This window comes from Terrapene carolina, unplaced genomic scaffold (assembly GCF_002925995.2).
Source record: "Terrapene carolina triunguis isolate 2854851 unplaced genomic scaffold, T_m_triunguis-2.0 Scaffold243, whole genome shotgun sequence".
NCBI lineage: Eukaryota > Metazoa > Chordata > Testudines > Emydidae > Terrapene > Terrapene triunguis.
In genome coordinates this window covers 22190-48649 of record NW_020664594.1, presented here as the reverse complement: position 1 = coordinate 48649, position 26460 = coordinate 22190, and the positions used below count along the sequence as shown (strand labels likewise).

Sequence of the window (26460 nt, the reverse complement as noted above, 5' to 3'; positions counted from 1 at the left end):
TCAGTGTCCCGGTACATTCGTGTAGTGTGAGGCGTGGATCGCCGGGTGTCCTCCGCAGACCTGCAGAACGCCATTGGTCCCTGAGATCCCAACCAAGACACCCATCTCGCTTGGACAAGTCAGCATTGGGACTCAGTGACCAGCACTGCTCGGACAAGAGCCACTGTGCTGCCCGATCCTGGTCGCCCGGTACCGACCGCTCCATTTATACCTCCGGCACAGAGTGAGGTTCCCTACATCATCAGCACCAAAGCCTGTTCCATGGCCCCAGGCACAGTGGCCGGCACCATGCTACCCGTGGAACCCTTGGGGGTTCACCCAACCCTCCCAGGCTGCCAGGTCAGCGTTGGGAGCCTCAGAGAGGCCAGGGGCCTCGGTATCCCATCCCCCTCAGGTGCTCGAGGCTTCGGGGGTTAAGACCCCACAGGTCCAGGAGGACCCAGGGGAGCAAGCTGCTGGACCACCAATGGAAGTGGAGGTTCCCGCGGCACTGGCATCATCCTCATCGTTGCCAGGCTAGGCTATCACTTGGCCCCCTCACCCAGTTCCTCAGGGTGACGCCAAAGCGCACCAGGAGCTTTTGAAGACGGTTGCTTCCAACCTGGGGCTTCAGGCAGAGGAACAGGAAGAGCCCTCGGACTTCCTGTTGTCCTCGGCTCCTGCCAGGGTGGCTCTACCCCTTTATGAAGGGGTTTCCAAAATCACTAACGCCCTGTGGCAGATCCCCTCTTCCCTGGCCCCTAGCTCTATGAGGGCTGAATGCAAGTACTTTGTGCCAACCAAGGGGCATGAGAACTTATACTCCCACCCTGCCCCCAATTCTCTTGTGGTAGAGGCAGTAAACCACCAAGAGAGGTAGGGACAACCCAGGGCCACCCTCAAAAATAAAGACTCAAGGAGGCTGGATCTCTTTGGAAGTAAGATTTATTCGTCTTCCAGCCTTCAGCTGAGTGTGGCCAATCACCAAGCCCTCCTTGGCCGATATGATTTTAATATGTGGCAAGCTATGACCAAGTTTGAAGATTTCAGAGTAGCAGCCGTGTTAGTCTGTATCCACAAAAAGAACAGGAGTACTTGTGGCACCTTAGAGACTAACAAATTTATTAGAGCATAAGCTTATGCTCTAATAAATTTGTTAGTCTCTAAGGTGCCACAAGTACTCCTGTTCTTTTTTCAAGTTTGAAGAGTCGCTCCCTGAGGATTCCAAGAAGGAGTTCCGGGCGGTCCTCGATGAGGGCACGACCGCGGCCAGGGCAGCCCTCCAGGTGGCGTCAGACACCGCTAATGCTGCTGCCCACACCATGGCTTCTGCTATCTCCATGTGGCGAGCCTCTTGGCTGCTCCTCTCTGGGTTGTCCTCTGAGGCTCAGCAGTCTATGCAGGACTTGCCCTTCGACAGCCAAGCTCTGTTTGTGGTGCAAACAGACACCAAGTTGCATGGCCTCAAGGACTCCTGCACCATCCTGAAAACCCTGGGTCTTTATGTCACAGCCCCGGCCTGTAAGTGGTTCAAACCGCAGCAGTCTCAGGGCCAGGGGAGTCTGCCTCGACAGAACCAGCTCCACAAACGAGTCAAGGGCTACAAGCGCCGTCCGAGCCACCCGTCCCCAGTCGGGCTCAACCCATACCAAGAAAGGGGCCAAATGGTCATTTTGAGGGTGCGCCCGAGGGTGACCTACCAGACTATTCCCCGGATCCATCTGTCCCACTGTTCTCCAACCGCCTTTCCCTTTTCCTCCCTGCTTGGACCGCTATAACCTCCAACTGATGGGTCCTCAGCACAGTGGAGCAGGGTTATACCCTCCAGTTCCTTTCTACCCTCCCTTCCCACCTGCCTTCCCTGGCCCTCTTTAGGGACCCCTCTCACGAGAGTCTCCTTGTGCAGGAGGTAAAGGGGTTGCTCCAGCTGGGTGCAGTGGAAGAAGTTCCTCTCGAGTACAGGAACAAGGGGTTCTATTCCCAGTACTTTTTAATCCCAAAGTCAAAGGGCAGTCTACAGCCCATCCTGGACCTGCGAGACCTCAACTAGTACCTAAAGGAGCTAAAGTTCCGCATGTCTCCCTGGCTTCTATTATCCCCTCCCTGGATTCAGGAGATTGGTATGCCGCCCTTGACTTGAAGGACATATACTTCCACATAGTGATCTTTCAAAGGCACAGACGCTTCCTCCGGTTTACGGTGGGGCCCCATCACTACCAGTTTGTGGTCCTCCTGTTCGGCCTGGCGACAGCACTGAGAGTGTTTGTCATGGAGTGTGGGGGAGTCAGGGCCCTACACCTTTCTTCCTGGGATTCACCGTGACTCTCAGCCAGCCAGTAAAACGGAAAGTTTATTAGACAATAGGAACGCAGTCTACAGCAGAGCTTGTAGATACAACCAGGATCCCTCAATCAAGTCCTTCTGGGCGGTTCAGGGAGCTTAAACCCCAGCTTGGGGTTCCCTGCGTTGCACCACCCAGCCCAAACAGGAAACTAAAACCAAAACCCTCCAGCAGCCTTCTCCCCCCTCCCCTCTGCCCTCCTCTCCTTTGTTCAGTCTCCGGGGCAGAAGGTGTCACTTCTCCCAACCCCCCTCCTGGCTCAGGTTACAGCTCAGGTATCTCCCTGCAAGGGCAGTCCCCCCTCCCCAATGTAACTCCCCTGCTCCCTCACAGTGTTTACCAAGTGCATGTCGGTAGTGGCTGCTTACCTCAGGCATCGGGGTATCCAGATCTACCTGTACCTTGACGACTGGCTCATCAAGGGCAGCTCTAGGTCTCGAGTCCAAAGGGATGTTGCGGTGCTCCAAGCCATGTGCTGCTCTCTGGGCCTACTGGTAAATGACAAAAAGTGGACGTTAGTGCCGGTGCAGAGGATAGAGTTCATCGAAGCGGTCCTCAACGCAGCCTGCACCAGAGCGTTCCTGCTGCTGGAAAGGTTCCACACATTGACAAACCTCATTGCGGAAGTCTCCGTGTTCCCTCTGACTACAGCCAGGGTCTGCCTGTGCCTGCTGGGTCACATGGCAGCATGCACTTACGTGGTCCACCATGCCAGGCTCCAGATGCTGCCTCTGCAACAATGGCTGGGGATGGTCTATTCCCAGTCCCGGGACCCTCTGGAAAAGATCATTACCATTCCCCAGGCGGTACTTACCTCGCTGCGATGCTGGACTGACCGCAGGACAGTCCTGGAGTGGGTTCCGTTTGACTACCCTCCTCACTCCATTGACTTGGTGTCGGACGCCTCGGACCTTGGCTGGGATGCGCATCTTGGTGTCCTCCAGACTCAGGGGTTGTGGTCTCTGGAGGAAGCACAGTTGCACGTAAATCTCAAAGAGCTCTGAGCAGTCCGGCTGGCATGCGGAGTCTTCCTGCCCCACCTGTCGGGCAAGATGGTACGAGTCCTGACGGACAACACAGGCTCGATGTTCTACATCACTTGGCAAGGGGGCACGCGCTCGTCGGCTCTCTGTCAGGAGGCACTCCACATCTTTCTTGAAATGCGGTGCCCAGAACTGGACACAATACTCCAGCTGAGGCCTAACCAGCGCAGAGTAGAGCGGAAGAATGACTTCTCGTATCTTGCTCACAACACACCTGTTAATGCATTCCAGAATCATGTTTGCTTTTTTTGCAACATCATCACACTGTTGACTCATATTTAGCTTGTGGTCCACTATAACCCCTAGACCTCTTTCTGCCGTACTCCTTCCTAGACAGTCTCTTCCCATTCTGTATGTGTGAAACTGATTGTTCCTTCCTAAGTGGAGCACTTTGCATTCGTCTTTATTAAACTTCATCCAGTTTACCTCAGACCATTTCTCCAATTTGTCCAGATCATTTTGAATTATGACCCTATCCTCCAAAGCAGTTGCAATCCCTCCCAGTTTGGTATCATCTGCAAACTTAATAAGCGTACTTTCTGTGCCAATATCTAAGTCGTTGATGAAGATATTGAACAGAGTTGGTCCCAAAACAGACTCTTGCGGAACCCCACTTGTTATACCTTTCCAGCAGGATTGGGACCCATTAATAACTACTCTCTGAGTACGGTTATCCAGCCAGTTATGCACCCACCTTATAGTAGCCCCATCTAAGTTGTATTTGCCTAGTTTATTGATAAGAATATCATGCGAGACCGTATCAAATGCCTTACTAAAGTCTAGGTATACCACATCCACAGCTTCTCCCTTATCTACAAGGCTCGTTATCCTATCAAAGAAAGCTTTCAGATTGGTTTGACATGATTTGTTCTTTACAAATCCATGCTGGCTATTCCCTATCACCTTACCATCTTCCAAGTGTTTGCAGATGATTTCCTTAATTACTTGCTCCATTATCTTCCCTGGCACAGAAGTTAAACTAACTGGTCTGTAGTTTCCTGGGTTGTTTTTATTTCCCTTTCTATAGATGGGCACTATATTTGCCCTTTTCCAGTCTTCTGGAATCTCTCCTGTCTCCCATGATTTTCCAAAGATAATAGCTAGAGGCTCAGATACCTCCTCTATTAGCTCCTTGAGTATTCTAGGATGCATTTCATCAGGCCCTGGTGACTTGCAGGCATCTAACTTTTCTAAGTGATTTTTAACTTGTTCTTTTTTTATTTTATCTTCTAAACATACCCCCTTCCCATTAGCATTCACTATGTTAGGCATTCCTTCAGACTTTTCGGTGAAGACCGAAACAAAGAAGTCATTAAGCATCTCTGCCATTTCCAAGTTTCCTGTTACTGTTTCTCCCTCCTCAATGAGCAGTGGGCCTACCCTGTCCTTGGTCTTCCTCTTGGTTCTAATGAATTGATAAAAAGTCTTCTTGTTTCCCTTTATTCCTATAGCTAGTTTGAGCTCATTTTGTGCCTTTGCCTTTCTAATCTTGCCCCTGCATTCCTGCATTGTTTGCCTATATTCATCCTTTGTAATTTGTCCTAGTTTCCATTTTTTATATGACTCCTTTTTATTTTTCATACTTGCAACCTTGTGTTATGGCTTCCCCCACCTTTATGCCTTGTTAGAGCCAAAGGGTGAAGTGGGGTGGAGTCACCCTGCCATGAAACAATGTTTGTATTTTGAGGGAGGTGGGGACTGGAATACCCTACCATCACCTGCAGCACAATGTGTTTGTGGGTCGGGAGGAATGGAGGTGGATCAAGACTTGGACTGGGGCTCTCCCTTAAGAAGTGGTTTCCTAGGGAAAAGCTCCTGTCCATACAGTTCATTTTAACCAATTTCATCATGTCATTTGATAAAACTGTCACTTTTTCAGCAATTCCACGGCCACATTCTGCATGCACATGGAGACAGATAATTCCACCTTCCTATATCTTTGTTTGCCTGTAGGCTACTGGAACATCATAGTCCATGGTCGAAAGCACTCATACAGACTCTACACCAAGCTACTGAATGAAGCCATGCGCTGGGCCTCTGCCGTCCAAGGAGTCATTGACAGCAAGGTTCCCATAGAAACACCCACACAGCAGCTTATTCGTGACATCAGGGTAGGTAGCATTGAACACTGCAGTCAAAGTTCAGGAGAATATTCCAGATCTGCAGCCAGGAGCGTTGGAAGAAGCGGGGCCATGCCCACCTACTTTTTAACATGGATGTAATTTGGGGGCCAAGGGGCTGCGTTGCCACCCTAGACTGGAAGCCTTGGGCAGGCACGGAGCACTGCCAGCAGGGGCTGCGCTTTGTGGCGGAGGGGCTTTAGCTCCCCCTCACCATGAGGCCTGGTCCCTCTCCATAGCCCTGCCCTGGCTCCTCCTCTTCTCCCTAAGGCCCCACCCCCTGGTCAAGCCAGAAGCCAGAGCTGGGCCATGGTAAAAGCTGCCCAGGGAGCCCGGGTCACTATGGGGAGCCCCAATCTCTCCACCTGCCCTTGTGGTCCCCCGACTTCTACCAAGGTTCCGGTGCTATTGTCTGCAGCTGACCTTATTCACTGTCACTATTTTAGGTATGTTAGGAGAGAAGACTGTTGTCGTAAAAGGACTGAGGGAAAACATTTGTAATTATGCAGCTAAAATAATCAAATGTCATGCTTCAAGATATAAACTAATCTGCAGGAGTTCAGGCTAATCCCATTGTGGGGTTTCGCCAGGCACACATTGGAGTCCATATTAGGTGTGTGTAAACCCCCCTAATGGACAAATCAGAAACTTCCACGTCAGCTGTCATGTGCGGATCCTGCAGACACCAAACTTGGGATTCCCATTCCCGTTGGGCATGTGACTCCTGAGTGCACAAATGTCAGGGTCCCCAACCCAGGTATGTATGAATCCCCTGTGGTCAAACATCAGGAGTCCCCACCCCAGACACATCCTGATTCCTCATGCACATGTGACAGAATCCACAGAACTGAATCACATGTGAACCCCTTGTGCACATTAGGATTCATAGTTCCTCTGACAAGTGTGACTCCTAGCTACAAGATTTTGTGGACATGCTCTCTTGGGCACATACAAACCAGTATATCCAGTTCCCCTCAGGCACTTGTGTGTCCCAGTCTCAGGCTGGGGAAGGTGGTTTCAATTCTTATACAAATATTTACAGTATAAGTTAACTGACCTGTTACCTAGTTATTTGGGCCCCTGTGGAACTCTGATGGGAGAAGCTCATGTTTAAACCTGGCTATTTGAAGAGTTCTGGGGAAAGACTGGGCAGGTTTGAGGAAATTTCTTCTGTCCTTCAGGAAAACAGTATGAACTTTGAAGTAGTGGAACAGACATATAGGAGGAACCCTATCCTGAGATACACACAGCACCCTCTGCATTCCCCATTGCTGCCACTGCCCTATGGAGATGTCAGTATCAATAGTAAGTGGTTTTTCATTTTGGCAGAGTCCCTTAAACCTCTTATCCCCCTGGGGTAGGGGAGAAGGTGCTATGTGAGTATTGCCCCAAGTACTGAATGATGCAGACCCTGAGCACCTAGGGATAGTCTGAACTCTCCAGCACGCTGATAGCATTCCCAGGCTGCCTGCTTCCATGGTGCAAAATGGGATGGGGCCTGACCGTCTGTCCTCTTTGGGACCAGCCCCTTCTGTCCCCAGACCTTGCTTTGAAGCCTCCCCTCTCCTGTGCATAGCCCTGAGACAATCTGCCACAAATACTTTTCCTCTTTGAGGACAAGTGTGATGCAGTAGGGAGCGAAGCGGATTGATCTGGGAATGTCATCTAGTTTTACTGGGACTGTCTGCATTAGGGATGGGATAGTGGGGGGGGGGCGTGTGACTTTACTTGAAGGACGATACCTGAGCCTGTAACCTGAGCCAAGAGGGGGGTGGGGCCAGGTGACACCTTTGCCCGGAAATTGGACAAAGGCTGGGGGAGGAGCCAGGGGGCGTCTGAGTGAGACTGCTGGAGTGGGGTTTCAGTTTGGAGCTGGCTGGGGAAATGGAGGGAACCCCCAGGACTGGGGTCTAAGCTCCCTGCCCCCCAGAAGGATGTGATTGAGGGGTCCTGGTTGTACCTACAAGCTCTGTTTGGGACTGTGTTCCTGTCGTCCAATAAACCTTCCTGGCTGGCTGAGAGTCACGGTGAATCGCAGGAATGGGGGTGCAGGGCCCTAACTCCTGCACACTCCGTGACAACGAGGTCTGGGACGACAGAGGAAATTGGCCCAACGCAAACTGTGTTCAGTGCTGTGACTACTCTGTGAAGAAGAACTTGACCCCAGTGTACAGGTGTAGTGTTTGTTGCTTCTCTTCCTCCTGTTAAATGTACACCTCAAAGGGATTGCATCAGCTTAGCAAACATACTCTGACTGAACATTTCTTACCTACTTTTGTTACCAGAAATCATTAATAACAGGGATCAGACACCCCTCCCCCCCAATTTTTGTCTCATATTTCAATGTGTTTGCTTTGTACATTGGCAGCATTTTCTTAGTAGTCAGTATCCCTGTCTTCACTTGATGAGGGAGTGTATGTGCCCTACCCCTAGTTGGATCAGGAAGGGATTAAACGCCTTCACTGCGCTGAGAGCTGTCTCTTAAAGGTTGCTGGAGCTGCCAGGCCTAGGCAGAGGAGCTCACTGCTCTGGCCTGTTAGAATGCTAGGAGGTGGAGCCAGCAGCTCTGCCTCTTAATTGGGAAACCATAAGACTCAGAGGCCAGGGAGAGAGGAATCCTCTGATTTCTTCCAAACTAGGGGCTCATCTTCACGTACAGCTTCTCCTGTTGGCATAGTTAATCCACTTCCCCACAAGGTGGTAGCTATGGCGGCGGGAGAAGCTCTCCCACCAACACAGCACTGTCTACATGGGGGGATAGGTCTGTATAACTGTGTGGATTTTTCACATCCCTGAGTGACGTAGTTATACCAATATAGGTATGTGGTGTAGACCTGGCCTGAGTACATGCCTAAACCAAGCCTGGGGAGGGAGAAAGAAAGAAACAGTGAAATTAATTGCTTGTCTCCTACTGAGGAGGACTACAATAGTTCCCAGGACCTAGAAGCCCAGTACAAACAGTTTCTTTCGGGTTTGGTTGGTTTGGACTGTGCAGAAAGAAGCCACTGTGACAGACCCAGACCAGTGGGGTACAGGAGTCTGGTAGAGGGCAAATATACTGGTCACTGAATGAGTAGTTTTCTGTTCCCTGAGTGACCAGAGCAGGGGCTGCACTAGAGTAATCAGGAACCTGCTAGAACCAGTTAAGGCAGGCAGGATAATTAGGACACCTGAAGCTAATTAAGAAGCTGCTAGAATCAATTAAGGCAGGCTAATCAGGGCACCTGGGTTTTAAAAAGGAGCTCACTTCAGTTTGTGGTGCAAGTGTGAGGAGCTGGGAGCAAGAGGCACAAGGAGCTGAGAGTGAGAGGGTGTGCTGCTGGAGGACGGAGGAGCACAAGCGTTATCAGACACCAGGAGGAAGGTCCTGTGGTGAGAATAAGGAAGGTGTTTGGAGGAGGCCATGGGGAAGTACCCCAGGGAGTTGTAGCTGTCATGTAGCTGTTACAGGAGGCACTATAGACAGCTGCAGTCCACAGGGCCCTGGGCTGGAACCCGGAGTAGAGAGCGGGCCCGGGTTCCCCCCAAACCTCCCAATTGACCTGGACTGTGGGTTCTTCCAGAGGGGCAGGTTTCTGGGCTGTTCCCCAACCCACATGGTGAATCTCTGAGGCAAGAAAATCCGCCAATAAGCGTAGGACCCACCAAGATAGAGGAACTTTGTCACACCACCCTAGGTTTGGACCCTTGGGTAATGGAAGCTGTCTTGTGACTTTTATTTTCCTCTGGGCAAGGCAGCAGGAAGCTGTGACAGGAACATTTTTCTTTTCTTTTAGGGACCGAACGTAAGGGGATAATGACCCCAAGCCCCAGGGCAAGTTACAACCTGTATATCTGATCCATTGTTTCCCCTGTCATTTGTGTGGGTCCCTCACAAAAACAGGGGAGACTTAAACATTCTGAAAAGATGAAAACATGATTGCAAAAATTAGCAGGGGCCTCAGGACACCAGTGCAGTGCCTCAAACTGCTTTGAATTCGTTTTCTGAAATTAATTAGATTTCAAATTGAGAATTTCCTTTTAAGGGTACTACTCTTTGTTTTTATGTATATCTAAAATATGCATGATTTGCAATGTGGACAAGTTTTTAATTTTTTTAATTTACTCATTGGACAGTGGTGTATTTTTACATTTGAAGAAGGAGCTTTCCTGGGATCAGGAGATGACCAGTAATGCTCATTCTCATGTTGCCATTCTCCTGTTTCATGGAGTCAGGCACAGTCCACAGACTGGTACGCTGTGTGCTTGGCAAGCAGGGGCTCAGGGAAATGCTGAAATCCTGTCTGCCTTGTTTTTGTGATTCCACTACAGTGCAGCAAGAGAAGGGCTACAGCAGTCTGCAGGATGAAGCCATCAAGATCTTTAACTCCCTGCAGGAGATTGAGACAGTGTCTGATCCCATCCCCATTATCCAAGGCATTCTGCAGACCTGCCATGACCTAAAGCCCCTTCGTGATGAAGTGTATTGTCAACTAATCAAACAAACTAACCACATCCCACAGCCCAACAGTTCTGGAAACCTTCACCACTGGCAGCTGATGTCCTGCATGAGCTGCACTTTCCTTCCCAGTAGAGGGATCCTCCGCTATCTCAAGTTCCACCTTAGAAGGTAAGAGCCACTTTGCAGATACTTGCCACTTCTTTCACTAATTCCATCATCTTTGACTTGGGACTCTAGAAACCTAGCTAGCCTCTCTTTCCTCCATGGCCAGCCCCTGCTACCTCCTGTATTCTAGTGTTCATCTGCTTCTCCCCCTCCACTGGTTCCTATGGTATTGCAGCCTTTATCCTGCACACCTAGATCCTGCTACCTGCTGTTTTACAGCATTCAGCCTCCTTGCCCCCTGCTTGCCTTGTCACAATAGAAAACAGTATAATTAAGTTATGACTGTATTCTGCTTTAACTTTCTGTTTTCATTCATTAAAGTCATTGGAGCCAGGGGACTGGGTCTCCCACCCAGGTGGGTGCCCTTGTCACGCTGTCTGGAGTGGCTCATGCCAGCCAATAACAAATGTGAACTCCTGAATCACTACAGCAGTCTTACTTTGGAGTCACAGACAGTCCCCTTAAACTCTCCAGTCTATCTTGCCACCCAGACAAACTGGATTTATTGGTAAATGGTCACTTACAACAAAAATCACACTATATTTTAGTTGCTTCCAGTCCCAAGAGACCAATCACTTTACTAGATCAGTTGGTACCCTAGATCTTACATGAAGACAACGCCTGTAGTCAATCCCGTAATACACTACCTAAAGGTGTATTAACTAGGAAAAATAAATTAGTTATTTACAGGTTAAAGCAAGCAAACGTATACACACAATGGAGTTACCATCTAAATCCTAAGAGTGACATGTTTGTAGAGATCTGTCAGTTCAAAGTGTCTTTTAGGGTGGACCCAGGAGATAACTCCCGGGGCTCTCTGGCTTCAGTTTGGTGTCTCTAGCCATGTGAGAGTTCAAACAGCAAAGAGATGAAAAATCTTCACATCAACTATTATTTCCCTCTTCTAGTATTCAGAGTGATGGGACGAGACCTTCTCCATGGGTGGATGGGGTGATTAATAAAGCTTTTGTCTTATAATTGCCCACTTAAATTTTGATAGCCCTCCTATAGGCGGGGGATGGGATGACAATTCCCGTACCTGGGTTCACAAATTCAGAGCAAACATTTTCAAAGTTATGAAGCAAAACTTACACATTTTCTTATAGCATGGAATACAGACATTATAAGTGAGATTAATGCAGGGAGCAACTTACAAGCATTCCATAGAGTCTAAACACTAAATAAATTCTTATAAAACTAATATCTATTTTGAGCAAACTAACATACAGTTGAACTGATCTGGTCTCCAGCTATGAGTATGTCAGTTCTTACCTAATGCCTGCAGTCGTGGCAAGAGCTGGCACCTGGCCTGCCAGCATCACAGCCCTAACCACTGGACTATTCTCTCTCTCTTTCTTGCGCTCTCTCTCTCTCTCTCTCTGTCCCCATGACTCACAAAAATTATATACAGCTTCAATAGGAGAGATTGGGGGAGTCCCACATCAGAATATCCCCTAGCCCAGTGGTTAGAGCACTCTCCTGAAAGTTAAGGGAGACCCCTGTTCAAATCCTTTCTCCCCCTCAGGAGGAGGGGGAGAATAGAATCTTTCACCCCCCACCCAGGTTAAGTAAAAGTTGTAAGGGGAGTACCACATCCTACTCCTCTGGACATTTTATGTGGAGTAAGGCAACTACCTAACTCATTCTCACAAGAAACAATGTAGGCACCTAAGCTGCCTGACTCCAGGGGACAGGCTCCTGACTGTGGATCACAAACAGAGGAAAGGGCCTTGCTGCAGTCTGGACTTAGGTGCCTAATTCATTGAGGGGGTGGGGCTTAGGACACACCCTTCTCATAGGTGTCTCCCATTGGCTAACTTAGGCAGCTCCCTGCCTAGCATACTGGTTTTGCGGATCCCATTCTCAGGCACCTCTCTCTCCCCATTCATTGTATAGGGAGCGTAGGCGCCTAACTTAGGCTTTGTGGATCTCATTGTTGTTCCATAAATTTTCTAGGCACTGAAAAGTTAGACATCGTGACTTTGAGGCCTGGTCTACACTAGGCTTTTATGTCGACTTTAGCGCCGTTATATCGAATTAACCCTGCACCCGTCCACACCAGGAAGCCATTTAGTTCGACATAAAGCTCTCTTTAAATCGATTTCTGTAATCCTCCCCAACGAGAGGAGTAGCGCTAAATTCGACATGGCCATATCGAATTAGGCTAGGTGTGGATGGAAATCGACGGTAATAGCTCCGGGAGCTATCCCACAGTGCACCACTCTGTTGACGCTCTGGACAGCAGTCCGAGCTCGGATGCTCTGACCAGCCACACCCCCGGGAAAATTTGAATTCATTTTCATTTTCCTGTCTGGGCAGTTTGAATCTCAGTTCCTCTTTGGACATCGAGGGGAGCTCAGCAGCAGTGGCAACTATGCAGAGCTCTCCAGCAGAGATGGCCGTGCAATCCAATAGAAAGAGGGCCCCAGCATGGACTGATCGGGAAGTCTTGGATCTCATCGCAGTGTGGGGCGATGAGTCCGTGCTTTCAGAGCTGCGCTCCAAAAGAAGGAATGCTAAGATCTACGAGAAGATCTCCAAAGCCATGGCAGAGAGAGGCTACAGCCGGGATGCAACGCAGTGCCGCGTGAAAATCAAGGAGCTGAGACAAGGCTACCAAAAAACCAAAGAGGCTAACGGACGCTCCGGATCCCAGCCCCACACATCCCGTTTCTACGAGGCACTGCATTCCATCCTGGGAGCGGCCGCCACCACTACCCCACCCCTGACCGTGGACTCCGAGGATGGGATCATGTCGGACATGACAGCGGACGGGGAAGAGGAGGAAGGAGATGAGGAGGACGAGGCAGTCGACAGCGCTGGCACCGCTGATTTCCCCGACAGCCAGGAGCTCTTCATCACCCTTACCGAGATCCCGTACCAACCGTCCCCATCCCTTACCCCGGACACAGAATCAGGGGACGGATCAAGCAGTAAGTGCTGTAAACATGTAAACATTTATTTAAAACAGAACGGTAATATTTATACTATTAACAATGTATATTTATAAAAGTGCTGTAAACTAGTAAAAAAATAATCAGGTACAAAACAGGAATATTTACAAAGGTAACAAATGGGTTTTGCATGATTTCTCTGTCTTAGGCTCTTCTCAATTTAGTCCCAAGTATTTTAAAAAAATTTCACAATGTCCGTTACTACATGATTCCCAGGCCCAAGACGCTCCACTCCAAAGTCCCAGTGCACCTACGCGAAAATCCGGTCAATGTGGCCGGGGATCGACGAGAAATCCTCGTAGGAGAACTCCTCGTAGGTCTCGTGGAGGTAGAGCTCAAGCCTGTTGATCAGGTTCCGGGGTAGGGCGATCTTAGTGGGCCCTCCGTGGTAGCAGACATGTCCCCTCCATGCCACAATCAGGTACTCGGGGATCATGGCCCGACATAGCATGGCGGCATACGGCCCCGGTTTCTGCATGCTTTCCCGCAGCATGCGTTCTCTCTGGGTGTCCGGGATCCTCAGGAGGGTGATGTCGCTCATGACGCCCTGCTTTGAATTAGGGAGGGGACTGTTAGTATTGGGACTGCTTTACAGCCACGCGGTGGAGGGAGAGGGGCAGCATACAGGGATCTTTCCCTGGGACAGCCGCGAGGGGGTGGGACAGGGGCAGAGTTGATGCTGTCCTGATTGCTGGCAGCAGAGACTGGCATTGCTTTCAATGTGAAAGGAGGCCAGTGCTACAGCTGGAGTTTTAAGCAGCCACAAGTCTGCGGCTTACCATTATTGCCCGCTCCAGAAGTTCAGGTCTCCAGCCACAGTTCTCTGAACACTCCAAGACCTCCGCAAGTCCACAGGCACTGAAGGCGACGGCCGAAAATTCGACCTTGTCCTGAGTGCGCATGTGAGAGGTTCAGTGCATGGTCTTGTTCACAGAGAAAGACTAGGTTCTTTGTATACAATTTCATTTATCTGTCTCAGGAATTCACTCCCTTTTTAAAATTCACACAGACACATCTGCGACTGTCTCCCAACCCAGCCTGTCAGCACACTCCCAGAGGCTAGCGCAGATTAGGCGGAGGAAGAAGAAGACGCGTGAAGACATGTTCACAGAACTAATGGGCTGCTCCCGAGCCCAGGCAGCCCAGCAGACACAGTGGAGGGAGAACTTGTCACAAATGCACCGAGCAGTCATGGAACGGGAGGAGAGGTGGCGTCAGGAGGACCAACAGGCTACTGAAAAGCTGCTTGGACTAATGAGGGAGCAAACGGACACGCTCCGGCGCCTTGTGGATGTTCTGCAAGACCGGAGGCAGGAGGACAGAGCCCCGCTGCAGTCTATCTGTAACCGCCCTCACCCGCCACCAAGTCCCACACCACCCTCACCCAAAGTCCAAAGAAGGAGGGGCGGCAAGGGCCGTTAAAACTTTCAATCAACCCCTGCAGACTGCTCTAGCAGTAGAAGGCTGACATTCCCCAAAATTTCATAAGTCCTTTCCTACCCACCTCACACAAGCCCCCGTCCAAGTTTCACCCCCCACGTTTCATGTCTGGTTCGCAATAAAATGTTTGTTTCTGTTCATTACTGTTTCAGTCAGGTTCTTTTGAGGGAGAGTCTGTCTGGAGGGGGGGAAGGGGCTTGGTAATTGGACAGGACAGTCACCTTTAGCAGGGTACAGAGGCGGTGTCAGGTCCAGCATCAGGACACATACACAGTGCAGTCACTGGTTACCCTGGTCAGTCTGGGAGGTGCTTTTCATGTTTTTGGGGGGGGGGGGTTGCTCTGTGACTTTGTGGCGGGGGAGGGCAGTTACAGATCTTATGCAGCGGTCCTTATCCTGGCTCACAGATCCACGCAGCAGGGGATCTGTAACCCTACCCCCCCTGCCAGAAAGTCACATAGCCGACACATACACACAGTCCCCCCCAGGAGTGCTGGCAGGCTCCATTGAAATAACCAGTCCACCAGTGCGGAGCCTGTCATTCCGGGAGTTTAGAAGTATCATTTGCATCAGAACACTAAACCCGCCCCCCGCCACAGTCTGCGTCCCCGGTTTAAAATATTCCCGCGAAAACAGCAATACAGACAACGGTGTTCATTAAAAAATCGAAATGATTTTATTTTTTGGGAAGGGGAAGGGGGTGAAGGTTGTATGTAACTGGAGAGGATAGTCAAAATGGACTGGGTAAAGAAACGGGGGCAGGTTCAGCTTTTCTGTCCACAAACTGAAAAGTCACTGGTTGCCCTGCTCACTCAGGAACCTAGCTTTCAAAGCCTCCCGGATGCACAGGGCGTCCCGCTGGGATCTTCTAATGGCCCGGCTGTCTGGCTGGACGTAATCAGCAGCCAGGCTATTTGCCTCTAGCTCCCACCCCGCCATAAAGGTCTCCCCCTTGCTCTCACACAGATTGTGGAGCACACAGCAAGCTGCTATAACAATGGGGATATTGGTTTCACTGAGATCACAGCGAGTCAGTAAGCTTCTCCATCTCCCTTTGAGACGGCCAAAAGCACACTCCACCACCATTCTGCACTTGCTCAGACGGTAGTTGAACAGTTCTTTTTCTGTGTCCAGGGCGCCAGTATAGGGCTTCATGAGCCAGGGCATTAGCGGGTAGGCTGGGTCCCCGAGGATGACTGTAGGCATCTCCACATCCCCAAGAGTTATTTTGTGGTCTGGGAAGTAAATACCTTCCTGCAGCCGTCTAAACAGACCAGAGTTCCTGAACACGCGAGCGTCATGAACCTTGCCCGGCCATCCGACGTAGATGTTTGTAAACCGTCCCCGATGGTCCACCAGTGCTTGCAGCACCATTGAAAAGTAGCCCTTTCTATTGATGTACTGGCTGGCCTGGTGGTCCGGTCCCAGGATAGGGATGTGAGTCCCATCTATAGCCCCACCGCAGTTTGGGAATCCCATCGCGGCAAAGCCATCTATGATGACCTGCGCGTTTCCCAGGGTCACTACCTTTGGGAGCAGTACCTTGACGATTGCCTTGGCTACTTGCATGACAACAACCCCCACGGTAGATTTGCCCACACCAAAGTGGTTCGCGACTGACCGGTAGCTGTCCGGCGTTGCAAGCTTCCAGAGGGCTATGGCCACTCGCTTCTGGACAGTCAGGGCTGCTCGCATGCGGGTGTCCTTGCGCTTCAGGGCAGGGGACAGCAACTCACAAAGTTCGAGGAAAGTCCCCTTCCGCATGCGAAAGTTTCGCAGCCACTGGGATTCATCCCAGACCTGAAGCACTATACGGTCCCACCAGTCCGTGCTTGTTTCCCGGGCCCAGAATCGCCGTTCAACAAAATCCACATGCCCCATTGCCAACGTCATGTCCTGGGCGCTGGGGCTCGTGGTTTCTGACAGCTCTGTGCCACTCTCCGACTTCAGGCTCTCACGGCGGTGCCGTAGCCTCCTCGCCCGATTTCTCTGCATCTGCCTCAGGGAAAGGTGTATGATAAGCTGCGAGGTGTTGAGAACGGCCACAAGTGCAGCGATGGTCGCAGCGTGATCCATGATCGCAGTGCTGTGGCGTCCGCGCTGTCACTGACCAGAAAAGTGCGCGAACTGATTTCCCGCCGGCGCTTTCATGGAGGGAGGGAGGGCGTTAGTGACGGACGGATGACGACAAATTTTTTTTACCCAGAAGGCATTGGCGGCTCGACCCAGAATTCCGATGGGCAGCGGGGACTGCGGGAACTGTGGGATAGCTGCCCACAGTGCACCGCTTCCAATATCGACGCTCGCCCCGTTAGTGTGGACTCACAAAGTCGAATTACTGTCCTTAGTGTGTCCTTAGTGTGGACACACACGTTCGACTTTGCAATATCGATTCCACATATTCGATTTAAGTAAAATCGAATTACCCTCGTAGTGTAGACATACCCTGAGTGTTGCAATGCCTAGGTCCCTTGGTGGATCCGGGCCTTTTTTCGTATGGCTGTACTTGGCAACACATTTCTGTGAGATGCTGTGCTTATGGTACTCCATGCTATGTAGAAATCTACCTGCACTTGGACATGTTCTGTTCACCATGTAACAGCTTTTCTGCTTTTCTTTACAATTAGAGTAAGAGACCTCTTTCCAGGTACGGAAATAGACAGGTATGCCCAGTTCATCAATGATTCCCTGAAGAGAACCAAGACCAGGGAGTTTGTGCCCTCCCAGGAGGAAATACTGGCTCTCATCACTCGTGAAGAAATGACCACAACTGTGTACTGCCATGGCGGTGGCTCCTGTAAAATCACCATCAACTCCCACACCAGTGCAGGAGAGGTAATAGCATAGGTAGTATTAATGGGCGCAGGGAGGTAATAGGATAGGTGATGGTAATGGGCACAGGGATGTCTGAGATTGTCTGATTAATAAGCTTTTTGAGGGGGAGTCCTTGCTGCCACTCAACCCCAGTTCTCAACTGCTATGGTGATGAGGGACATAAAGAACCTACAGAGAGAGAACTGTTGTTTGAGTGTTCAGAAACACTGTCTGGAAGTTCCTAACCACTGGAACAAACTCCCAAGGAAAGTGGTGGATTCTCCATCTCTTGATGGCTTCAGATCCAGACTGGACGTCTCTCTGGAAGTTGTGCTTTAGTCAAACTCAAGTTATTGGGCTCAATACAGAGGTAACTGGGTGAAATTCTCAGGCCTTTGATATACAGGAGGTCAGACTAGATAATGTAATGGTTCTTTCAGGCCTTAAATCTATGAATCTATGAAAAGAAATAATTTAACAGAATCCTGCTTTCCACCTCTGAGATGAGACCTTTGGGCTCTTACTGGGTGAAGCAACCCTGACATTCTCCTGCATGTGGTCAGATGGATTTGGAGCTCTAATGGGAGGAAGTGGCTTTGGGGCTCCCTCTTCCTATTTTAAAGGCTGACTCCTGTGTGAGTGATAATACCCAGCGTTGTACAGTACACAAGGTGTCTGATCTCTCTCCCCTGCAGGTGGTTGAGAAGCTGATCCGAGGGCTCGCCATGGAGGACAGTCGTAATATGTTTGCCCTCTTTGAACGCAATCAACATGTGGACAGGGCCATTGAGAGTCGTGTAATTGTTGCTGATACCCTTGCCAAGTTTGAGAGGTAAGAGAACATTTCAGAGATCCTCATACTGATGACTCTTGACTGAATGGGTATAACATTAGTTCTGAAATTCCCTGGTTAAGTGAGTGACCCTTATGCTGCTTGATAGCGTGTATATGTACCATGAGCTCAGGGCAAACACCCTGTCAGCTGCTTCAACCCCTAGGCCCCCAAGTTCTAGCCTTTGGTAGGTTACATGTAATAAATCATGCACACATTTGTTGTAGTGATAAAAAAGAATTCATTAGATTCCAAGGCCAGAAGAGATCACTGTGATCATCTAGTCTGACCTCCTCTATAGCACAGGCCAGAAACCTTCCCAAAAATAATTCCTAGAGCAGATCTTTTAGAAAAAGATCCTATCTTGATTTTAAAATTGTCTGTTTGTTAAACTCAATAGATTGAGCAACTTAAATCAATCACTATAAGGCAGATTTTCTAATTCTTCAATTATTCTTGCGGTCTTCTCTGAACCCTCTCCAATTTATCAACATCCTTCTTGACTTGTGGGCACCAGAACTGGACACAGTATTCCAGCAGCAGTTTCACCAGTGCCAAATAATGAGGTAAAATAACCTCTCTGCTCCTACTCAAGATTCCCCTGCTTATGCATATAAGGATCATGTTAGCTCTTTTGGCCACAGCATCGCACTGGTAGTTCCTGTTCAACTTAATTATCCACCACAATCCCCAAATCTTTTTCAGAGTCTTTGCTTCCCAGGATAGAGCCCCCAATCCTGTAAGTATGGCCTACAGTCTTTGTTCCTAGATGCATACATTAACATTTAGCCCTATTAAAATGCATATGATTTGGTTGTGCCCAGCTTACCAAGCAATCCAGATTGCTCTGTATCAGTGACCTGTCTCTTCACTATTTACCACTCCCTCTATTTTTGTTCATCTGCAAACTTTATCAGTGATGATTTTATGTTTTCTTCCAGGTCAGTGATAAAAAATGTTAAATAGTGTAGGGCCAAGAACTGATCCCTGTGGCACCGCACTAGAAACACACCCATTCAGTTATGATTCCCCATTTACAATGACATTTTGAGACCTTATCAGTTAACTAGCATTTAATCCATTTATTGTGTGCCATGTTAATTTTATATCTTTCTAGTTTTTTTAATCAAAATGTCATGTGGTACAGTGGGGTCGCATCATAGGCGGATTTAACTTACACAATTTTAACTATACGCGCTTGGCAAAACAAAAGAAGAGAAAAATAACAATTTAAATACTGTACCTGTAGTGCGGGCAATTCTGCCTGCCATTCCACGCAATGAGTGTTTGACTATACGCGATTTTCGCCTTACGCGCTGACTTTAGAACCTAACCCCCGCGTAAGATGCGACTCCCCTGTACCAAGTCAAATGCCTTTAAAAGTCTAATTATATTACATCAACACTGTTACTGTTATCATCCAAACTTGTAATCTCATCAAAAAAAGAGATCAAGTTAGTCTGACAGGACCACTTTTTCATAAAACCATGTTGATTGGATTAATAACATTGCCCTCCCTTAATTCTTTATTAATCAAGTCCCATATCAGCTGCTCTATGCTCTTGCCTGGAATCAGTGTCAAACTGACAGGCCTATAATTACCCAGGTCATCCTGTTTACTCTCTTTTAATAGTGACACAACATTACCTTTCTTCTGGAACTCCCCGGTGTTCCATGACTTACTGAAAATCAACATTAATGGTCCAGCAACTCCTCTGTCAGCTCTTTTAAAACTCTTGGATGCAAGTTATCTGGACCTCCTGATTTATAAATGTTCAACTTTAGTAGCTGCTGTTTAACATCCTCCTGAGTTACTGTTGGGATGGAAAGAGTGTTATCACATGTGACGACATCATCTGTTTTTTTTTCCTAAATACAGAACAGAAATATTTGAACACTTTTACCTTTTCTGAGAGCTTGGCGGCCACAGGAAATAACTCTGGGGGGTGGGGGGGGCCACGGGCCGCGTGTTTGAGACCCCTGCTCTAAAACATAGGCTGTGTCACCTCAAGGGCCACTGAACCTTTTCCAATTCTTGCCCTTTATTGGGACCCTCCTGACGGTCTGAAGCCTGGAGAGACGGCTGTTCCATCCTTGGCTGCTTCTCGCTGCCTGCAGGATGTTGGTCTATCTCCTGCAAGGCGGCTGCTGACTCAGGCATTCTTGCCCCCAAAGTGCTGCTTGCTGGGTTCTCTGCAGTGCCTGAGTATTTTCACACCTTTTGTGCCACAAGTCAGCTGCCTTGTCCAAACGCTAGCTCTGCTAGTCACAGCAGACATTCCTCAAGTGATCTGCCAAGGTCTCAGCCCCAATACAGTGTTGCATACCTGCCTCCCTGCTGGGCTACTCTCCTTAGGCCTGCTCTAGGCCGGTTCACATCCACTTCCCCTAGTCATTCAGGGGCTGCTTTGCCTAGGCCCAGCTATCCCAGGCTCTACCTACGGCCAAACTACTATGCCATCATCTGGCCTCTCCTTTACAGTCCATTCCCAGTCTTCTCCCTCTATCCCTCTTCTTACACAATCTTCTCTCTATCTGTCAGTCTTGGTTCCTTATCTGTTTGTCACTGTCTGCTATTCCTGCTTACTCCAGATCACACCAGGCCCTCTGTTAATCTAAGGCACTATCCCTTTGATATTGAAGCACAATTAAAGTGTGACTCTGGACCTCTACCCACTAAATCAGGAAGAGGAGGTGGATAAGGTATTTCTAGAACAAATAACAGAAATATCCAAAACACAGGACCTGGGAGTAATGGGAGACTTTAACTATCCAGACATCTGTTGAAAAGTCACATGGCAAAACACAAAATGTCCAGTAAGTTCTTAGAATGTATTGGGAGCAAATTTTTGTTCCAGAAAGTGGAGAAAGTAACCAGGGAGACAGCCATTTTAGACTTGATTCTGACCAATAGGGAGGAATTGGTAGCGAATCTGAAGGTGGAAGGCCATTTGAGTGAAAGTGACCATGAAATGAGAGATTTCATGATTATAAGGAAAGGAAGGAGTGAGAGCAGCAGAATGAGGACAATGCACTTTAACAAACTCAGAAAATTGGTAGGTAAGGCCCCATGGGAAGAAAATCTAAGGGAATAAGGAGTTCAGGAGAGCTGGCAGTTTCTCCAGGAGACAATATGAAAGTCACAAGTCCAAACTAGCCCAATCCGAAGGAAATATAGGCAGAATAAGAAGAGGCCAATATGGCACCATCAGGAGCTCGTTAATGACCTGAAAATAAAAAAGGAATTCTACAGAAAGTGGAAACATTAATTTATTACTAAGGAGGAGTACAAAGAGTAGCAGCAGTATGTAGAGACAAAATTAGAAAGGATATGCACAAGAAAGATGAAGGAAAATGTAGGTCCTCTACTTAGCAGGGAAGGAGAGTTAATAACTGATGACATCAAGAAAAGCGGAGGTGTACAATGCTTTTTTTGCTTCAGTCTTCATTAGAAAGATTAATGGTGACCAGATATTCCACACAATTAATATTAACAACAAGGGGGAAAGAAATGCAAGACAAAATAGGAAAGGAACAGGTTAAAGAATATTTCAATAAGTTGAATGTATTCAAGTCGTCAGGGCCTGATGAAATTCATCCTAGGGTACTTAAGGAACTAGCTGAAACAATCTTGGAACCGTTAACAATTACCTTTGAGAATTCGTGGTGGATGGGTGAGGTCCCAGAAGATTGGAGAAGAGCAAACATAGTACCTACCTTTAAAAAGGGAAAGTAAGAGGACTTGGGGAATTATAGACCAGTCAGCCTAATTTCAATACCTGGAAAGGTACTGGAACAAATTCTTCTTCTTTGAGAGATGTCCCTGTGGGTACTCCACTCCAGGTGTTGGTGTGTCCCTGTGCCTTCACTCAGAGAATTTTACAGCAGTGCCCGTACAGGCCGCACATGCGCAGTGCCTGACTCGTGTACCGTTGGCAGTTGAAATATCATGCGCGTGACCCGGACTCCTTAGTTCGTTCTCAGCCGTCCCCAGCCTGAGACGGAGCTCCGCAGTCCCAATGAAAACCTGTAGTTTAATTCAGATATGCTACATAGTTAGTGAGTTTTAGTAGTTTTCTAGTAGTTAGGTTTTGTTTATTAGCTTACTTCCCCATTTTGAAAAAAAATATTCTTATTTTACCCCATAGTATAGTTAATTCTAGTTTGTGATAATGCCAGGTTCACCAGGCTTTAAGCGATGCACTATGTGCAGAGAAGTGATGCCAGTGTCAGATGGACACACTCAATGTGTTCGCTGTCTCGGTGAATCCCATGTTCCCCAGAAATGTGCCCTTTGCAGCAAACTGAAGACAGGGACCTGAGGCTTAAACTCATATTAATGGAGAAGTCCTTGAGACCAGCCTCTGACCCAGGACAAGAACCCCCTTCCTGGCACGGGTCACTGGTTCCCTCACCATCAAGGTCCCCAAAATCCAAAGGACCAGTGAAAAAATGGCCATCTTCCTCATCCCAAAGAGAGCAGACCAGCAAAAAACAGTCGCTGATGAGATCGCTCTCCTCGGTGCTGACGGCACCTCCGGCACCATCCACAGGGCGGCCACCGCCGGCACCCACCACTCCAGTGCTGAGGCTAACCGCTCTAAGTTGCCTGCCTCCACCATGGCACCATTGGTACCTCCTAAGGAGACGGCAGCGACAACTGTTCCTGCAGACCAAGGCCGCCAGCGCCACGGTGCCAACACTAGCAGCACTAGTGCCATGTCATCTGCCATGCGAGGCTCAGGCTGCAGCTGCTTCAGCTGTGGCTAACCACAGTCTATTCCCCATCCAGGGATCATCTGGACATTGTCATCACAATCCCACCGAAGGTACTTACCTCTCTGCAATGGTGGACCAACCCAAGGGTGGTGCTGGAAGGAGTGCCGTTCCAGAATCCCTGACCCATGTGTCTCCCTGATATCGGATGCCTCCAACCTTAGTTGGGGAGTACATCTTGGTACGCTGCAAACCCAAGGGACATGGTCTCCGGAGGACATGTAAAGGTCAGGGAGCTCAGGGCCATCCGCCTAGCCTGCCAAGTCTTCCTGCCACAATTGTCCAGTCAAGTAGTGCAGGTGTTGACGGACAACATGGCCTTGATGTTCTATGTCAACAGTCAACAGGCGGGGGTGCTCGCTCATCGTCGTCCCTCCTGTCAGGAAGCACTTTGTCTGTGGGACTTTTGCATCCAGCACGCAATTCACCTGGAGGCTTTGCATCTCCCAGGCATCCGGAACACGCTGGCGGATCATCTCAGCAGGTCCTTTTTCTCTCACCACAGGTGGTCACTCCACCCAGAGGTCGCCCGGATGGTCTTCCAGAAGTGGGGGGCTCCCCGAGTGGATCTGTTCGCCGCCAGACAGAATAGGAAGTGTCATCAGTTCTGCTCTCTTCAAGGCCTCGACACAGGCGCCCTCTCCGATGCCTTTCTCCTGTCGTGGGCGGGGGACTTGATGTACATGTTCCTGCTGATTCTGCTGATCAGCAGGGTCCTGTCAAAAATCAAAAGGGACAAAGCGCGAGTCATTATGATCGCCCTGGCGTGGCCTCGCAAGCAGTGGTTCGACACACTTATAGACCTGGCTATGGCTGCACCATGGCCACTGCTGAGCCGCCCGGACAATGGTCAATTCCTGCACCTGAACCTTCTCTCTTTTCACCTCTCAGCTTGGCTGCTGTGTGGCTGAACCCAGAGGAACAGGCCTGCTCTAGCCAGGTGCAGCAGATGCCACACAATCATATTATAAGGATGAACATGGGGGCGTAGGGTGTTCCCACGAGGCACAGAACGTCACAGACTCCCAGAGGGAGGTGTTTCTGCATGATAGCTTTTTCTTTTATCTATAAGAAGTGGGTGACAGGATTACTGGGACGGGTTAACTTTTGTATGTAATGTGGGTGGATAATATTGGTCAGGCTCGCTGAACCTGAAAAGTGATACTGTACATAAGTACTAAGCATTACTATGATCCCTGCTGATCAGGTATTTGCAGTTATAAATAGCATTTAGACACCTGACCATTTGCACAAGAGGTGCCTGTGGTAATTGCACCCAAAAGCAGCATGTGCAAGCGCACTTCCCCTTAAACTATTGTTTGATCGAATGGTTGTTGGCTTCAACCTGGTATAGGTCAGTAGTGATTTATGGTGCTCAGTCCAGTGTATGGTGGACGAATGTCCAAATCACACCCAGAACTAATAATTGTTTCCTTGTTATCCATCTCAGAAGAGAGGTTAAAAACTTGAGTGGACACTTACCCCTTGTGGTGGTCCCTCCAGGACAGGAGTAAGGCATACAGGCAGAGGGTGATGTGGAGGAAGCTGACATTACCATTGTCTGTTCTATATCTGTTTTGCAGATACAAATAGGACTTTGGTCACCAGGGCTATCAAACAAGCACCTCACTAGCACAAAATTATCTTAAAGAAACAAAAAAATTAAAAATTAGAAATATTCTGTGACATGGCATGGCTCCACCTTGCTTCTTTACCTGGAATCGTCATTCTAAGAACACGGTTAAGTTCTAGTGCACTTCATATCCTCACAGGTTTCTGAGTCAATATCCCACATGAGGAGGCAGCTACAGGAAGGTCCATTACACTCATGGACTGTCCTGGCAAATCAAGAAGTTGTTTGTTCTCTCCTGGCCATAGCCTTGCATTATACAGTGGGATTGAGGATGACTCATTATCAGAATGCTCACCCGTTTTTTTTTTTCCTTCTCTCATCTGCTTTACAGACTGGCTGGCTCCGAGGAAGAGGAGGAGGAAGGACAGTGGCAGCTGTATTTTAAACTCTATTGCTTCTTGGATATTGAGAATGTTCCCAGAGAGGGGGTGGAATTTGCCTTCATGTTTGAGCAGGTAAGATGTGTAAGGGAGAGGAGATTTCTAAGGATGTATGGGCAGGTAACAATAAGTAGAGAAGAGAGGAGTTTACATTCATGTCAAGTGTGGGCAAGGCTGGGGAGAGGAGAGTTCATGCCTTTCTGGCAAGCAATTGGGTCACATTGTTGGGAGAAGAGGAAGTTTCCTTTCATTATTGTGTAGCTAGGGATAGAAGTTAGGAAGGGTACAGAACAGCTTTTCTGGAACAGAATAGTAGTACTAGGAAGTAAAGAGGAGAAAAGAGGTAGGAAGAAAAGAAAGGAGAATGATGCCAGCAATTCCTGTCCTCAGTCAGATTCTTGTCGTGTAAGTCAAACGTCTCTCTCTAGCAAAATAATGAAATAAATTTGATGAGGACAACAGAACTGCAAGCCAAAAGCACAATTGGGGATTGCAAAAATTAAATGTGGCTGGACACATTTGATTGCTTTTTTCATAAAAATATAATAAAAAAGTGAATAGACAAAGGAATACACTACTAGATCATGGGCTAGATTTTGTTACTCGTGGATACTGAGCCAGCCAGGGGATGATCTCCACAGTGTAGCGGATCATACCAACTGATGCTCCAAGGGCCATATGTACCATGACCTTATTATCACTAACAAAATGCACAGCAGTTTGTATAAACCAGGGGTCTCAAACTCAGTTTACCTTAGGGCCAGTGCCAGTCCTCAAATCCTCGCAGCGGGCCAATAATGTCACTCATGCCTCCCAGAACCTGCCCCCCAAAACTCCGCCCCCCACCTGCCTAAGGCTCTGGGAGGGAGTTTGGGTGGGGGAGGAGGTCTGGGGTAGAGGATTGGGGTGCAGGGTGCAGGCTCTGGGAGGGAGTTTGGGTGCAGAAGGGATGAGAGGTTGAGCTCTGGGAGGGAGGTTGAGTGGGGGAGGGGGCCTGGGGTGCAGGTTCTGGGATGGAGTTTGTGTGCTGGGTGCAGGCTCTGGGCTGGGGCAGGGGGTGGGAGGGGGTGCAGGCTCGGGGAGGGGGTGCGGCACTTACCTGGGGCTCCAAGGTGGGGCGGGCTGGGGGGCCTACGTGCACTGCTGCCTCCAGGCACCGCCTCTGCAGCTTCCCATTGGCCGCAGGAGCACTTGGGGCGGGGGCAGTGTGCGGAGGCACAGCACCGCCCCGCCCCAGGGCTGCAGGGAGGGGCCGGCAGCCACGTGAAGCAAGCATGCAGGAGGCCACTCAGCTCCACTGCGCTGCTGGTGGTGGGCGGGGCCCCGAGCCATTTTAAATCACCTGGGGGAGGGAGCGCCCGGGGCGGCAGGTGGGGACAAGGAAGAGACCCTGCCCCAAAATTTCTGGAGCCCTGTGGGCCACATTGGGGACCCGCGGGCTGAGACTTTGAGACCCCTGGTATAAACCTTACCAAAACAAATCATTTCACCTCCTAGGGAGTGGATGACAGAAAGAAAACACATGACAGATTTTAGTCACAT

General features: G+C 49.1%; 1 protein-coding gene across 1 annotated transcript in view; it reads left to right on the top strand.

The window, feature by feature from the left end:
* LOC112111072 (unconventional myosin-X-like) overlaps nucleotides 1-26460 on the top strand; it is a 214155-nt gene that overhangs the window by 168265 nt on the left and 19430 nt on the right. The window contains exons 31-36 of the mRNA XM_026657427.1: nucleotides 5317-5474; nucleotides 6665-6788; nucleotides 9795-10092; nucleotides 17111-17318; nucleotides 17993-18129; nucleotides 24870-24993. Coding sequence (XP_026513212.1) covers nucleotides 5317-5474; nucleotides 6665-6788; nucleotides 9795-10092; nucleotides 17111-17318; nucleotides 17993-18129; nucleotides 24870-24993 — 1049 coding nt within the window. The remainder of the gene's footprint in view (nucleotides 1-5316; nucleotides 5475-6664; nucleotides 6789-9794; nucleotides 10093-17110; nucleotides 17319-17992; nucleotides 18130-24869; nucleotides 24994-26460) is intronic.